Genomic DNA, 16,816 nt, shown 5'->3' on the forward strand with positions numbered 1-16,816 from the left:
CTTGTCCAAGTATTTTGTTCAAAAATACAAGTTATTTTTTCAAAAGTGCTAGCCACATAATTTCTGAGTAATCATTCTGTTAAAAAAATTTCTTTCCATTTATGCATAATCTGAAAAAATTATGAAAGGTAGAATAAATAAGAATGTAAGTAGCAGCAGCAGAACCTAAAACTAGTTAGTGTTGAACCTAATTAGATATAGAAGAAAACTAGAACACAGGTAAGCTTTAAATCACAAAAAAAATTCACTAAAAGCCAAACTGTATTACAGCACAAATAAAATTCCGTAACATTGTAGACAGTAATGCGTTATTTTAATGACAGCCATAATAGTGTCAGAATACGTTGATAGTTTTCATAGCCCTTTTTTGTCTTTCTTTTTCCAATCCCGCTTCTTTTATTACAAATTGAAGAACAGTACTTTATGTATTCAATGGCTATTGAATCTTAGAAGACAGTAGATGACAAAGAGAATTAGAACACTTAACACAACTGTCCTCCTTTCTGAACCTCACTTTTTTTTTCCTCATACCTAAACAACAATGTAACAGTGTGTGAATGATCATATTAATGTAATGATCTTGCCTTGATCTTTCATTAAGGGTAGTGGGAAATTGAGTTCTTGATGAGTATTCTTATACTTTATAGCTGGTGAGAAAAAACAGTGTTCAAAATGTAAAAAAAACCCACAAACCAAAACAACAGAAAACTCTTGAAGTAATTCTGTTGTGTAAGTCTAAAAAACAAATAAATGTTTCACAAGATTTTATAGTGCAAAAATAAGGAAAAATATCACTTAAGCCTTTTAAAATAACAGTCAAAGGCAGAACTTGACTGTTCTGTCTCCAAGGCTGCCTCTTACAATTTATTGTGCTTGATCATCTTCTATACTGAAAACATTACATCGGTTTCTGAGGAAAAGTCTATGTAATGAATCCTGGAGAAACATTCATAGAATCATTTAAGTTGGAAAAGACCTTTAAGATCATCAAGTCCAACCTTTAACTGCCAAGTCCACCACCAAACGATGTTAGCACTGCATTTAGGTATTTGTTAAACACCTCCAGGGATGCTGATTCCACCACCTACCTGGACAGCCTGTTTTCATGTTTTAACCCCAGCCAGTACTGAAGTACCACACAGCCACTCGCTCACTCCCCCCCCTCACCTAGAAGGATGGGGAGGAGAATCAGAAAGGAATATAAAACTCAAGGGTTGAGATAAGAACAATTTAATAATTGAAATAAAGCAAAAGACTAATAATAATAATAATATTGACAACAACAACATTTATAATGAAAAAGAAGGAGAAAGGGAGAGGAATGAAATCTAAAGGGAAGGGAGAAAAGAAAACAAGTGATGCACAGTACAACTGCTCACCACCTGTTGACGGATGCCCAGCCAGTCCTGAGTAACAATTGACTGGCCCTGGTCACCCTTCCCCCTTCCTGAATTTAAATACCAAGCATGACATCCCATGGTATGGAGTAGCTCTTCGGCTAGTTCAGATCAACTGTTCTAGCTATATCCCCTCTCAATTTCTTGCGCCTCTCCATTCTTCTTGCTGGCAAGGCCTGAGAAACTAAAAAGTCCTTGACTTAGTATAAACATTACCCAGCAAAAAGTAAAAAATAAGTGTGTTATCAGCATTGTTCTCACACCAAATCCCAAACACAGCACTGCTCCAGCTACTAAGAAGAAAATTAACTCTATCCCAGCTGAAACCAGGACACCTATTCGAATGACTGACCACCCTTTCAGTAATGAAATTTTTCCTGAAGTCTTGTTCTCTAAACCTTTCACCAGCTTCGTTGCCCTTCTCTGGACACACTCCACCACCTCAGTGTCTTTCTTGTAGTGAAGCACCCAAAACTGAACACAGGATTCAAGGTATCACCTCACCAGTGCTGACCACAGAAGGACAATCACTTCCCTAGTCCTGCTGGCCACACTGTTTCACATACAAGCCAGGATGCTATTGGCCTTCTTGGCCACCTGGGCCCACTGTTGGCTCATGTTCATTCAGCTGGCTGTCAGCCAGCACCCCCAGGTCCTTTCCCCCCAGGCAGCTTTCCGGTCCCTCTGCCCCAGCCTGTAGCATTGTGTAGGGTTGTTGTGACCCAAGTGCAGGACCTGGCACTGAGCCTTGTTGAACCTCATACAACTGGCTTTGGCCCATCAGTCCAGTCTGTCCTGATCCCTCTGTAGAGTCTTCCTTCCCTCCAGCAGGTCAACACTCCCCTGCAATTTGGTGTCATTCACAAACTTACTGAGGATGCGTTCAGAAACATACAATAGATTTCTATTGGATAACCTATTCATAAAAAGAGACTGACAAATATGTGTATTTTTCATACACTTTCCTTAGGGAAAAATATTTAAAAAAATGATTAAGAAAGTAATCTTCTGTTCCTGCTTATATGAAAAATGAACACATTCATATTATTTTATTTATGACAGTAATTTTATTTGCTTTAATTTACTGACATGAGTAACAACAATCATTGAAACATAAATTTTCATAAATATAAAAAAGTTTTGAGGGTTTTTTATTTATTTTAATGTCTGTAATTAGCTATTTATTAAACAAAGCATTTCCTAGATTGAAAATAAATAGGGTCTACTTCATTAACTCCATAGTACTTTCAGATTTTTTAACTGATATGTGAATGATGAATATATTTTCTTAACATTTCAGAAGATTTCTCTAATGCTGGGATTTTCTTCCCTTTCTTCATAACACAATTTTCAGACTTTTTATTAACACAAAGGAAAAGTACTAGCAGAAGATCATTACTTTTACAACATCATGATTTGAGAATCAGGAATACTCTTTTTTTTTTCTTTTTTCTTTTTTCTTTTTTTTTGTTTATGCTAATGTAGCTTGGAAGGAGGAAATACATAGATGTTTCCAGAAAGCAGCACAATTTTTAAAGTGATTGTGGACAGAAGTTGATGTTGTGGAGATCACTATGTGTTGAAATGAATTTTCTTGAGGTCATTTGTTAGCTTTTAAAACGTTTACTGTTTTATTTTGGTTGCTGTTTCAGAAAACCTAGTTAACAAAAACTAACAAAGTAAAGCTACAAAACAAAAATACAGTGTGATTTGAAAAGCATTTCTCTTTGATCCAATTCTTATACTTAAAAGCAGCAGCTGTTTTCTTAGAGTATTCCAAAGCATTCTGATTTCTTTCTAGGACCTTGCTTATTGTTAATGTAATGTACAAAGTTTCATACTTCTCTTGGGGGTATCTAATTTTATTGAGTTTCTCTCAGTTGTGTTAGTTGCAGAACTGAAAGTAATTTTCAAAGATACTTAGATGTTATATCAATGAAAACCATGTGAAAATTGGGAAAAAGATTCTTTTCAACCGTTAAACTCATTAGAGGAAAGGTATCTTATGCAAACTTCTTTTTTGTTGATTGATTGGTGAGCTTACTCCAACATTTCACTTTCTTTAAGTTCTAAATCCATCATCTTCAATTCAGCTGGACTACACTCTTATTTCATAATTCCTTCTTCTTTCTCAGTTCCTCCTGACATCTAAACATATTGATAAACCAGATTTGTTGGTATTGTCTCCTGCATTTAACAAAATTAATTTCTGTCATTTCCTACATATGTCCTAGGAAGAATCAGCAATTGCTGGAACAATGTGTGTTAAGTTCTGCAAGTTATTATTAAATCTGAAATCAAGATAAACAATGAAATATGATTAAATCTTTTAAAAATCTATAAAAGCTCCTATTTTGTTATTATTCTTCATGTTATTAAATTATGTTATATTTAGTTCACCCAAAGAACTAAACACATCTTTATAAAATGCTAAGTATCCATATGAATTAAAATGCAAAAATCGAGACTGGAGTTTACTTGATCAATAAGGCATATGGAGGTGTGTTTCCAATACATGACTAATACTAGAGAATTTTTCAATAAAAACAGACAGGTAGTAGAAAAAAAGGTAATTGGGTTCGAATGAGCATTAAATGTCAGCATTTGTTCATACTCGCCATATAACAGTATCAGGAGTACCTTTCATATTTTCTCCTAAGAGAAACAGTAAACCTCATGTACTGTGTCTTTGTCTGCATTAACAAATAATCCAGCAGAAAGGAGCAGATCATGAGACAAATAATTGGTTCTGAATTCTCTATATCTGCATTACATATGGTTCAGAGAATTTTCCTTGGATGGTATCAAGTCTAGTCCTCTGGGCTAAATGTCGTCATTACTCATATGGTTCTAAGTTGTCAAAAGAACCTGTCAACAATTTTGACCTCTTTGTCTCCAAAGGGAGATAAAACACTTGTTTTGCGCAACCTAGAATTTTGCTTCTCAATGTGCTTCCTCTGAAAGGAAGCTAATTTGTTCACAGCAAAGCCATTTAAGAATTACAAGGAAGATCTGAACTAAAATGCTAATGTAGACACCACCTGTGACTTGTTAGCTGAGGATTTTTTACCTGTTTTACTCAACTCTCTCTTCTTTTTTTCACACAAAAATACTAATTCCAAACACTGATGAGTCATTGGTGACAGCCTGCTACTCACAAAGAAAAAAATGATGACATATGAGAAAACAATTATCTAACAGTTCTGTACAAAGCAATGCTGGCAATGGGGTAAAAAGCATAGCAGACATACCAGCTGGGACAAAGCAACCTTGTAAGCTGACAGTGAAGAATATGCAGTGCATAAATCAATCAGTGCTGTGGAGAGGTGTGGGGGGACAGGTGAGGATCTTCTATTTAGCACCTCCAGTCAATTTGTAACTGAAAGAGAATGTGGTAAGAGATGAAAAGGTTTTTTCACCAGGCCAGTTTATAAGATGTGTGTACATTAGTGAATGAAAGCACCAGTGGAGAGGTTAGATAATTGAATTAGAATATATGAAAAAATATTAATTTTATGTATGTTGTAGGTTAATTAAATCAGGAACTGAAATGCGTACTTATTTACATTATATGCAATTTATGTATTTGGAAGGGCAAGGTAGAACAGTAGAGCTGGGAAGTTATCTTTCAGTTCTTTTATCTGAGAGGAAGGTATGCATGCTCAGGAGTGAGTGTTACCTTTACATTTCTACCAGGTAAGGACAAAGGAACTGTAGTATTTATATTTTCCAATCAGCTTTCAGTCACTGAAAAGTTTCTGTGGCTACGTATCCTCTGAAGTGTAGCCTTTCTGCTACTGTTTTAATCCTCAAAACTTTTGGGAAAACATACAAGCACTGTTGTTTCTCTTCACTGTTTTTAAAATATATTTTTTTAACTCATGGTTTTTCAACTAAAAGGGAATCTGTATCTCCAGTGATACTGAATTAATATATCTAGAGTTAGCCAGATGATTTTGTTCTTTAATACTACTGCATAATAATAATAACTAGATTTCAAATTAGGTATATGATGTTTCATCTTTAAAGAATTATTCAGCCATTTCAAGGAATTCCACAGAGAACTTCCCTCTGTGGGCCATGAATTAAAAAATATTTAAAAGAATGTTAGTGTTCATCCTGAACAGTTTTAGTACAGCTTGAACAGCTGGCAAGGTAAGGAACTTCTGAAACTATCAGGAGGAAGACCCCAAAACCTGTTTTGTTGAGGGCTGTGCCAGTGTCATTTCAATACTGTGATTTTCTACAGATGTTGTTTGTGAACAAGAGGATGTAAAAAAAAAAAAAAAAAAAAAATCCTTATGAGAAATGAAAGCCTGTTCATTTCAAAGAAGAACGAATTTCCAGCAAATAATTCTTTCCTCCTCAGCTAAGGTCATCTTGACAGGTTAATTAACTTTGTTGAATAGTAACCAAATCTCTTTTTCAATAACATATTGATAGGTAGATTTCTTTCACTACTATGATGATGTTTGACATTACAGACAGCTAAAATAAGCATAGGCACATTTTTGCCATTTAATGTAAAGATTCTGTATTCATTTATTCCTACTTTTGCATCTCAGATACCAACCTGCACAAAAAGAAACCTCATTTGCAGCTGAGATTTCAAAGGTTCTGACACTAAGTTATTATGCTCATAGTTCATTGCTAGAGCTAGATTTCATGTAAATATAGGTAATTTATTTGGTGCTTGCACATTCTTAATATCCTTCATTCCTACTTTTTGACTAATTTTGTTTCTTAGTAATATTTTGCATACTTATTCTTCTCAGCTTTGCTAGGTAGGAAATTGAGAATGTTACAGTGCTTATTTTCCCCTTCAAATCTGCTACTCAGTAAAACCTTCACATTTAATCTCTTTCTTTGTAGCCTTCATTCGTTGCCTTTACAAAAGTGACATCTTTTGATTCGATATTTTAAATTATGGGTTACATTAAGACCTAGGGGCCTCAACTGGATTCGTAGGACTGCTCTATAGGTCTTTTATATCCTTATCACAGAAAAGATGGAACTACACCCAGTCTTATGATACAGCAGTAAAATAAAGACATTTACAATGAACAAGACTATCCTGAAAACAGTCTAGAATAGTCTAAAATAGTCTAGAATCCTAATGTAGACAGCATATTAGAACCCTAATGTGAAGTCAGCTATTTACTGCCAGAGTGTAAGAATATTTCCACACACACTAATAGTAATTAGGATAATCTGAGTGTTGCAAATCACTGAATGGAGATTTTTCTTAACATTTGCTTATTTTATTTCAGCTTTTCTTCCATCCATAACCTGGTTCTTAATGCAGTGCAGTATATGTTCTATTTGTTATGTGTTTGTATTTGACAGTGTAGTATGCAAGGGTGTATTTTTTTTCTCTCTCACACATTCATTCTGGTAAATGCAGATCAAAATACAATATTGATCTTACTGCTTGAACCACTTCCCCTGTTCTATATTTCCCACAAATCCTATATGATTTGTTTTAATTTGTGTTTTCAATAGTCTTCCAAGGTGACTACAACAGTTATATATTTGCTTGTAATTGATCTTAGGATCAGAATATTACTTTGGGGATGAAAAAATTATATGCCTTTAGATAGCAGTATGATTAAGTCTTTTATCCATAATAAATAAATATTCAGCTACTTACTGGCTATTTAAGCAGAAGTGTAAATTGATAATAGCATCAGTATTTCTTAACTGTTTTCTCTTCTATTTACAAAATAAATTTCCTGACAAACAAGAAAGAGAGACAGTGTTGTTGCTCACTATTTGTTTCTTTGTTTTACCTGCGGTACTCTTAGTTTTTTCTCAGCAGTCCTTTGCTTTCTACTTCCTTATCTTTTTTACATCTGTTTTCAGTTTTCTGCCATAGTTTTTCTGGCAGATTTTTTTTAATTTTTAAAGAGAGTGCTTTCAATATGATACGCAGTTTGCAGTATTTGCATTCAGTCCCTGTGGAAATGCTCCACGTGTGGAGCTTAGTTCCTGAGCAGTTTTGCATCTGGATTGCATTTAGGAGGCATAATTTAGCTATCTCATTGCAGAAGAAAGTTAACCACTCCTTATGGCTATATTGAATGAAGGCTAGTTATTACAACAATCAGTTTTGTCATTTTATTCAGTTTCATTATACCAAATTTCACAATGAAAATGTTTCTTTTACATAATGATTCAATTGGGGTAATTGTGAACATATTTCTCAAATGGGAACTGATTTTAAATTGTGTCCCTTTATGGTTTTGCACATTTTTTTGCAGTAGTGAAATGGTATGTTACTCTGTTTACACCAGTGTGGCAAAACTGACATCAGTTACATGGTAGAATATATATATATATATATGTGTATGTATGTGTGTATATTTATATAAAATACAAGCGAGTACAAAAAGGTTTTAGGGATAAAGCTGAGAGGTAAATTGAGGGAATAGAGCTGATCTTTGATGCCATTGCACAATAAGTATGTCTCATTAAGAAACAAAGGCAGTTTCTCAGAAAACTATACATGTACAGTATTTGTTTTTCTCAGACTACCAAAGAATCAGCAGTAATCTGAAAGCTTTTTTAAAAATTCACAATCAAAAAACCCCTTCAAAACTACTTTTATGTATTTACATATGTATGCACCTATATATATATAGCTGCAAACACTTAATACACAAAAAGCGTCAAAGGCTACTGAATGGTGCTTCAAAAATTCATTTCAGAATGTTAATAAGGGGAAATAAGTATCTTTATTTGTCACAAATCCCTTAAAATAAGAGTTTAAATGGAAGTCCTGAAAAACAATTAACAGCGGAATTGATCATAAAAACTACCAGGATGTGCAGTAATAAATATAAACATATCCTTAATGTATGAACATGATGAACATTATGAAATTATTTTCTCCAGGTATCTAATGAGAAAAGGGAATAAATTTGCTAATAGTCATGAGAAAAAATAACACTTTGTTTTCAGATGAAATAACACAAGACCAGAGCAGAATGGAAGAGAAATCAAGTAATAATTACTCTTCCATATATGGGTGTGGATGGTAGTGGTGGTTTTTGTTGGTTTGGGGATTTTTTTTTCTTTTTTCTTGCTTTTCTTTTCTCTTTGTGTTGGAAAATTAGCGATAGCAACTGTTATAAATGAAAGTTCTTTATTTCCTCTGGGGGAAACTGGTTCTGTGGATGTGTGAAATAGAGTGGGAAAATAAAGAAAAAAAATGTGGAAAATATTAATGAGTCTCTGACTTTTGCAACTTAAGGAATTTATTCAGCTGCATAAATTAGTGTAAATTTCTGTAATATTCTCAGAGGTTCTCTTAACAGAAACTGTGTATACCATTACATATACTTTCTGTATATGAATAAAACATACTGAACAGCTTACCACATGCACCTATATGACAGACGGTATTTTGAAAATTAAACAAATAGGGCAGAACTCATAATTTTGAGGTTTTTTGAATGTAGTGTTTGTTTTGAATTGTATGTCTCCCAGTCATACAAAACTTCCCATGAAGACTAGAGTGAAAACTGGAGACAAATACTGCACATCACAAAGTATTTTGGTTTTTAAAATTGAGATAAAAAATGTGTCAGAGGTCTGAAATATCCTGGTTTTAAATTATATTTAGTTCCTTACCACTGTCACAATAAGTTGAGTTAGAATTCTGTTATGATAGAACTATAGTTTTATAATATTCTTCATAATTTATATTTATTTATTTTTCAGTTTGGAAACCTTACACAAGGGTAGGAGTAGGCTCTACTATTTAAAAAAATATATACTTCCTTACTAATAGTGACTAGTTCGCAATTAGTTATGCAGTATAGTCAGTGCTCTAAAGGTGTAGTGTTATACAGAATGGAAGGGCATAATCAAGGCAGAGGGATTTGAAGAGAATCATAGAACAGCCCAAGCTGGAAGAGACCTTGAAAGATCATCTGATCCAACCTTTCATGGGAGAGGGAGCTGAGATGGGCTTATCTAGCACCCAGTCCAGTCACATCTTGAAAACTTACAGTGATGGGGACTCCTATCACATCTCTGGGGAGGTTGTTCCAGTGAATGATTGTTCTTGCTGTAAAAAGAATTCTTTCTTATGTCGAGATAAAACCTTTCCCAGTGCAACTTGTCCCCACTGCCACTTGTCTTCTTTTTGGGAAGAGCCTCCGTCCTCTTTGTAGCTGCCCTTTAAGTACTGGAATACTGTGATGAGGTCCCCTGTGAGACTTCTTTTCTTCAGTGACTAACGCTATCAGCCTTTCCTCAAAGAGGAGGTTCTCAAGCCCTTTGATTATCTTCATGGCCTTCTTTTGGACCCTCACCAGTCTGTCTGTATCTTTCTTCAGTGATGGTGACAAGAATGGACACTACTCCAGGTATAGCTTGACAGGTGCTGAATAGCTTGAGATGATCACATCTCTGTCTCTGCTAATAATGCTCCCGCACATGCAGCCCAGGATCCAATTTGCCTTCATTGCCGCAGCGGCACACTGCTGAATTAGGTCCAGCCTGTTGTCCACCAGGACCCCCAGGCTGCTTTTGGCAAAGCTGCTCCCCAGCCACACAGTTGCTAGCTAGTGTTGAGCTTTTCTGTTATTCCTTCCCAGGTGCAGGACCTTGCACTTGTCTTCATTAAACTTCATACAGTTCTTGCTATCCTGCTCTTCCAGCCTGTCCAGGTCTCTTTGTAGAATGGCTCTCCCTTCTGATGTGTTCACCTCACCACCCAGTCTGGTGCCATCAGTGAACTTGTAAGGGTGCTCTCAATCCCAGCATCTGGACCATTTATGAAGATGTTGAACACTGTGGGGCCCTGTATCAATCCCTGAGGAATCCCACTTGTGACAGGCTGCCAGACTGAGGAAAAAAAACATTGATCACCACTTTCCAAGTGTAACCTGTTAGCCCGTTCCCTACCCAACTCTCGGACTACCCACCCAATCCTTGCCAGTTTGTCCAGACGACTGCAGAAAACAGTGTCAAATGCTTTACTGAAGTCCAGGTAAACAACATCCATTGCTCTTTCCTTGTCAACAGAGGATGTCAAAGAAAGTCAAAAGAAAAGGAGAAAGAAAAAAGAAACTTAAAAGTCAAAAGAACAAAAAGAAAAGGGTCTGAGAGGTTTATGACAGTGAGAGGAGATAGGCTGAGAGGATGGGAATTTTAAGTGATTTTAAATTTTTGCAAAATAGACAGAGACATTAATGCAAGACTTACAAGTGATTTACAATGATTTTTTCACCTGTTGCAGTTCTGTGGGTTTTGTAGTGTCCACACACAGTTGCAGCAACTGCAGTGTGAACTTAGGCACCTGATGTGCTGGCTGACTTCAATTTTGTTCCCTCTGCACAGGAAACAGAGCTTGACCGTTCTGGTGCTGTACTTGCTTCCACTGCAATAAAGCAAGACTAAAATTTTAATTAAGAACCAGGTCAAATATTGCAATTAAATGCAATTAGAAAAATATTTCCCTGAACATGGTCTGAATCACTGCAAACTGTCTGGTTGTATTTCTCATAGAAACAGATCTTTTGCAGCTCAGTATTTACTCCGCATCTGGTTAGTCCTGTTTATCATCAAAGATGTGATAGGATAGGGAAATTGGGCCCTTTGTGGCATGTTCAAGAAAGTCTACTACATGCTGAGGAGATTATGGCTTTCCTGGAGAATCAAGAAATACTCTGACAAAAATTGCGTTAAACATATTATGTTGTATTATCACAGAAAACATAAAGCACATTTGAAGTATGCCTGGTCCTTATGTAAAACCGAGGGTAATGGGAAGTAGACAAACAAGGGGGAATATATTTTTGAAGAGTGTCTAATTTGGATTCCTGTTCCTTATACAGAAGTCAAATTGCAATCATCAATTTAATCTGTGTGAAGTTTCACATACTACCTACATTATTAATTCTGATGGTTTTATCATGATTCATACAATTAAATGATATACAAGAATTAAGTTGGCAGATGCAAGCTATAAGAAAATCTCAATATGCAATTTTTTTTTTTTTTTTTTTTTTTTTTTTCCCATAGGAAGTTTCTAGCCTTGCAAGAATGAGGCAGAATGCTGAATAGTACATCAGGGTATTATAAACACATAAAAGTTCAAAGGAAAAAAAACCCCAATACAAACTATAATGTCCCTAAGTGTCCTTTCTTATTAGCAACCCCATATTTTGGGGGTTTGTTTAGGAGGGGAAAGTCTGAGAAGTAAAGGAGAAAAGGAGAGCAGAGGAGTTTGGGTGTCTGGTAATATTTATTTGCACTAAAATGCTACCTGAAACATTGCATGTTTTGCTTGCTTCCCTTACTTGTTTTTGCAGTGAGTTCTCTGCCAGAGGTCAACCATTCTCAGAGGATTTTGCATTACCACATTATGTGCTGAAACACATTCCCTTTTTTCCGGAGTTCATTAAGAAAAATAGTAACAAATGACCCATGCTTCATTCTTTTTCCCAGCCTCTCTCTAAATGAAATGCCTGTTTGTGACTTTCATAGTGTAAATAAAATACTTCTCATCTTTTAAGAATACAGGCTAGTAGATAGGTTTTACATAGAAAGGTTTTTGGTTGTTGGACATTTGGATGTTGTATTGACTGCCTTTAACCCAAACGTTAATCTCTTGGTGATTTCTCTGTGATCAATAGTAGAGAAAGAATAGAAAAGAATTCAGAGTCAGAATCCAGTAATAAATTGTGCAATTTAATTTTTTCCATTATAAGAAGGCTATATTTGTAACAACCATATGGATTTATACTTATAAAATTTATTTATTTTATTTTTATTTGTATTTATATGGATTTGTTATATTTATTTAATTGTATAATGGTGTAATGTAAACTTTATTAAGTTTAATCTTAACTAAAATAATACTAAGGGATATAATATTGAATTTTACAGGTTTTAATAAAAAGGAGTTACTAAATTTTTTTGAAAGGAAATTTGATAATATATATAACATTTAATCTCTTTGCTACACTGTCTTTTTGTAACTTTTTTGTATGTGTACAGTCCTACCTATACAAATGCAGTATTGCAGTTTTCCTGGAGTTACTAAAAATACACCTTTGAATGAAATCCATTGAAAAAATTTCAAGATGTTCAGTATTTCTTTAGTTGAGGAGGTATATTTAAAATTTCTCTGGCATATTTACTGATCATTTTTCCTTTTTATTTACTTTGAAAAATCTAGCTGGTCACTGTGGTATTCCAGATCTTATAGTCAATGGTCAAGTAATTGGAGAAAATTATGGATATAGAGACACAGTTGTATACCAGTGCAGTCCTGGTTTTCGGCTGATTGGTTCTTCAGTACGAATATGTCAACAGGATCACAACTGGTCTGGTCAGCTTCCATCCTGTGTGCGTAAGTGAGCATGGCAGCACACTGATTTATGTTACAGGAATGTTTATGTCTGACAAAAGGAGTGACTTTGCAACTTAGTATTAATAAAATAAAATATTTAAAGCAGATCCTCAAAAGTATGTGTCCACATACAGTCTTAGATTTAAAATTTAAAACTTTGTTTTGGTTAAAGATTAAAATTTCCATCACTTCTTTTGGCTACTAAATGCCTGTCATTTATACATGAATATGAAACTTCTTCAAAAACTAATGGGGCTTAGGCACCCAGGTACTTAAATTTGAAAATGGTTTTATGTCCCTTAGTGGTTTTCAGAAACATTTAATGTACATTTACTTTGATTGTAGTAGTTATATAAGTAGATACTCTTGAATTACACTGCCAGCACTTCAACAAACTTACACTTATTTTTTTCTTCTCCTCACAGAGATACTGTTTATTTATTTTCTGGTTTGGTTTTTAGCTTTTTTATCATGAATTTTGTATTTTGTTAATGAGGCTCCTTTTGTATGATAATTGTGTCAACACATCACATGAAATACCATTACATAATAGAAAATACTGTATTCAGTAAATTTGAGAGTTCTCAAAAGATTGTGAAGCAAATTACAGCTATGTTTCAATCATTCAGGTTCAGTAACATCAGTGTATTTAAAATTTGTTAGTCCATCTCCAAATACTCTACTTTTATACCTGCATTTTTATAGCAGCAACTTTCTGAATGACAAATCATAATACACAATGTTAATTCATTATCCTTTACTGCTCACTCTGTTTTACATAGAACTAGATTTACTTAACACTATTATAATACTTGTATTTCTTAATTTTGTTTCCACTTTATAATACAATAATAGACCATTACTTCTTTGTATTAGATTTCAGAGCAATACGCTTCTTTGTAGGTAACTTTTAAGGCAATGAAAGTAGACACCATTAATCAAGAATTCTAAATTAAAATCATAACATCAGTGTTAGAATGGGCAAAAAATGTTTTGGATGTGATAACAGTAGAGAAGATGGATGTATTTTCTTCCTTTAATCAAATGGAAGCTGCTTGTTTGAATACAGGAGGATACACAATACAGCACTTCAGAAAAGGACACAAGAACTGGGGAAAAGTTTGAATTTGCAAAAAGCTGCTATTAACAGTAGCTGTTTCTGACTGTGCTAGATATTTAGGAACAGCTCTACTTCAGATCAAAGGTTCAAATGAAGTGTAGAAAAATAGTCTCACATTTCCTTATTTATTTAACTTTAGATGTTGTAAATGAATTTTTGGGTAATTTTTAAATTTAATGATTCTGATCTTTTTCTTTTTCAATTCGCCATTCTTACTTACCCAGTGGTTAGACAAATTACTACTGTTGTGTATTGCTGTGTATGCATGGGCATTATTCAAAATTTTATGCAAATATCACACTTACGTCTTCACTAGAATAATTTTTGTTATGTACATGAAAAAACATCTCTGTGGGCTGAATACTAAGACATATTTATAAGAAGTAATACCTGAGGAATTAACACACTAAAATATTTCTTTTCAATTTCAGACTGTATGTGATGAAAATCGTGTTTGCTTTTCTCCTGATTCTTCAGAAAAGTTTTCTTCATTTGTCCTGATTACTGCATGGCAAATTCTGTTCAGTTTACTTAGATATTTAAATGATTGCTTGAACATCCTGGTACTTACTGAGTTCAAAGAAATGTGAATCTTTCATGGAAAGCACTCAGTATCTTATAATATCAAAACTTTACTATTATATAATGAGTATAATGATGATCTATTATACCATAAATCATGAAAAAGTGATAACAGCATGCTCTGTTTCCTGTTTCTTTGTTTTGTGCTATGCTAGCTGTTAGCTGTGGTCACCCTGGTAGTCCTATTTATGGAAGAACAAGTGGAAACGGTTTTAACTTCAATGATGTTGTGACATTCTCATGTAATACTGGGTATGTTATGCAAGGACCAACCAAAGCACAGTGTCAGGCTAATAGGCAGTGGAGCCACCCACCTCCCATATGCAAAGGTAAGAATGTGAGCATATAGATTTCAAACTTAGTTGGAAAGTTAAGGTTGAAAAATAAAATGAAGGTAAAGGGACACTGTCAAGACAAAATTATTCCTGTCTTACTAACAGGAATCAAATTGTTAAAGAAGATATTTCATGATTCTGTGATTCTATGATTTTTCGGTTAGGTCTGTTCTACATTCAGGTTGCCAGGATAACTGTCACAGAAAAACTTTCTTCTGTGTCTGTACTTTGTGTTGTAAAGTGGTTAATATATATAATAAATAATTTTCATTACTTAAAGTACATGTTTAATAACCTGAAGATGAATGTTCACCTGTTATAAAACGCTTGCCTACAAAAATGAAAATGGATAGAAATATAGCTCAAATTTTCATTCAGGAAAAAAAAACAAACCAACAAACCCACCAAAATTTCAACAGTTTCCGTCAATAACTAAAAGATTTGAGCTGTCATTTAATGTTAAAGAAGTCAAATTCAACCAGAAAGTTATTTCTGTCCTTCAAAAATATATGTATTCTAGTCTTGTGGTACTAATATTTGAGAACTATTAGGAGGAGCACACAAGCAGACTCTCAACACTTAGTATAGGAACTCCAAAATTTGAGAGAGCCAAAAAATAACTACATTAAGTGATGTAGTTAGTTAAAATTATCTTAAATTTTATCTGGCAATAGCTTTTTTTTCCTTTTTTTTAATTACAGATATTTTTTAGTATATTTTGATACCTTTATGTACATACATCCATGCACATACACACAGATCCATATTTGCACACAGGTATATACACATGTATGCATATTAACATGTAATTGATTCTAAGGATATAGTGACTAATTTTTAGCTGAACTGTAGTTTTCTAGAGTAACTTTGAGTAGGTGATGGTGTGTTTACTTGACCTGAGGAGTCTATTGCATGGAAAATGTTACAAAAATCTCCATGAACCCTAAGATAAGTATTATACTCCCCTCACCAACAGCTGTAAGTTATAAAAAAGGAGAAAAAAAACCCCAAAAAACGAAAAACAAACAACAAAACAAAACACAGTAATAAAAAAAAAAAAAAAATCAGTCTTCAGTGATTTTCAAACATATGAATCCTAAGAAGTTGAGGACTCAAAAAATCCATCAGTATTCTTAATGATCAATGTATACCTCTATTTTTAAAAGAGCATACCTATTTGCTGGGATATTTCCCTGTTCTAGCAGAATCACCAATCTTACCTAAGTGACCATGTGCTCTTTAGCTCAAATTATCTGCCTCAAAGGTGCTCCATTATCAAAATGTTAGTATGGGAACATAAGTATATTTGCATGGCTCTATGGGTTAGACCAAAGGCACATCTAGCTCCATAACCTGTTTCCAGTTGCGGGTAATAGTTTATGTCAAGGCAAGAGTATAAATTGAATATATTGTATGTCCAGTCACTTTCAGTGGAAATAATTTATAGTATCATCATACGCTGTTAAAAAAAACATTCCCTTTTATTTGCTCTGAGTTTAGCATCTCCTATTTTTACCATCTCCTTGTTTCATATCCTCCTATTTTGGTATCATTATATATAAAAACAGGGTATATAAAATCAGGGTAGCAACACATTTGAAGTTTCTCATACAAAGGATAAGACACCATTTAAAGACCATGATAGTAGACTGTATTTGTATGACTCTCAAGTCTATGCTCTTTTTCTTTTTAGTGGTCAATTGTTCTGATCCTGGAATTCCTGCGAATTCTATAAGAGAAAGTAAAATTGAACATGGGAATTTCACATACGGCACAGTAGTATTTTATGACTGTAATCCTGGATATTTTTTATTTGGCTCTTCAGTTTTAATTTGTCAACCAAATGGCCACTGGGACAAACCTCTACCTGAATGCATTAGTAAGTAGATAATGTGTATGCTTCTACAAATTATGTGGACTAGATTAGGTATTAATTTATACCGCATTTCCATCAGTGTCATGACAGCAGTTAGAATAATCATATTTATATGCATTTGTGTGTGTGCAGTAATGACAG

The 16,816-nt window shown here is 34.1% G+C and overlaps 1 protein-coding gene across 3 annotated transcripts in view; it reads left to right on the forward strand.

Annotated features, from left to right (window-relative positions):
• The window catches only part of CSMD3 (CUB and Sushi multiple domains 3), a 725,287-nt gene that overhangs the window by 654,223 nt on the left and 54,248 nt on the right, over window positions 1-16,816 (forward strand). For all 3 annotated transcript variants that reach the window (XM_055800728.1, XM_055800729.1, XM_027777765.2), the window contains 3 exons: window positions 12,589-12,762; window positions 14,620-14,793; window positions 16,493-16,678. In XM_055800728.1, coding sequence (XP_055656703.1) covers window positions 12,589-12,762; window positions 14,620-14,793; window positions 16,493-16,678 — 534 coding nt within the window. The remainder of the gene's footprint in view (window positions 1-12,588; window positions 12,763-14,619; window positions 14,794-16,492; window positions 16,679-16,816) is intronic.

Source organism: Falco peregrinus, chromosome 3 (assembly GCF_023634155.1).
Source record: "Falco peregrinus isolate bFalPer1 chromosome 3, bFalPer1.pri, whole genome shotgun sequence".
NCBI lineage: Eukaryota > Metazoa > Chordata > Aves > Falconiformes > Falconidae > Falco > Falco peregrinus.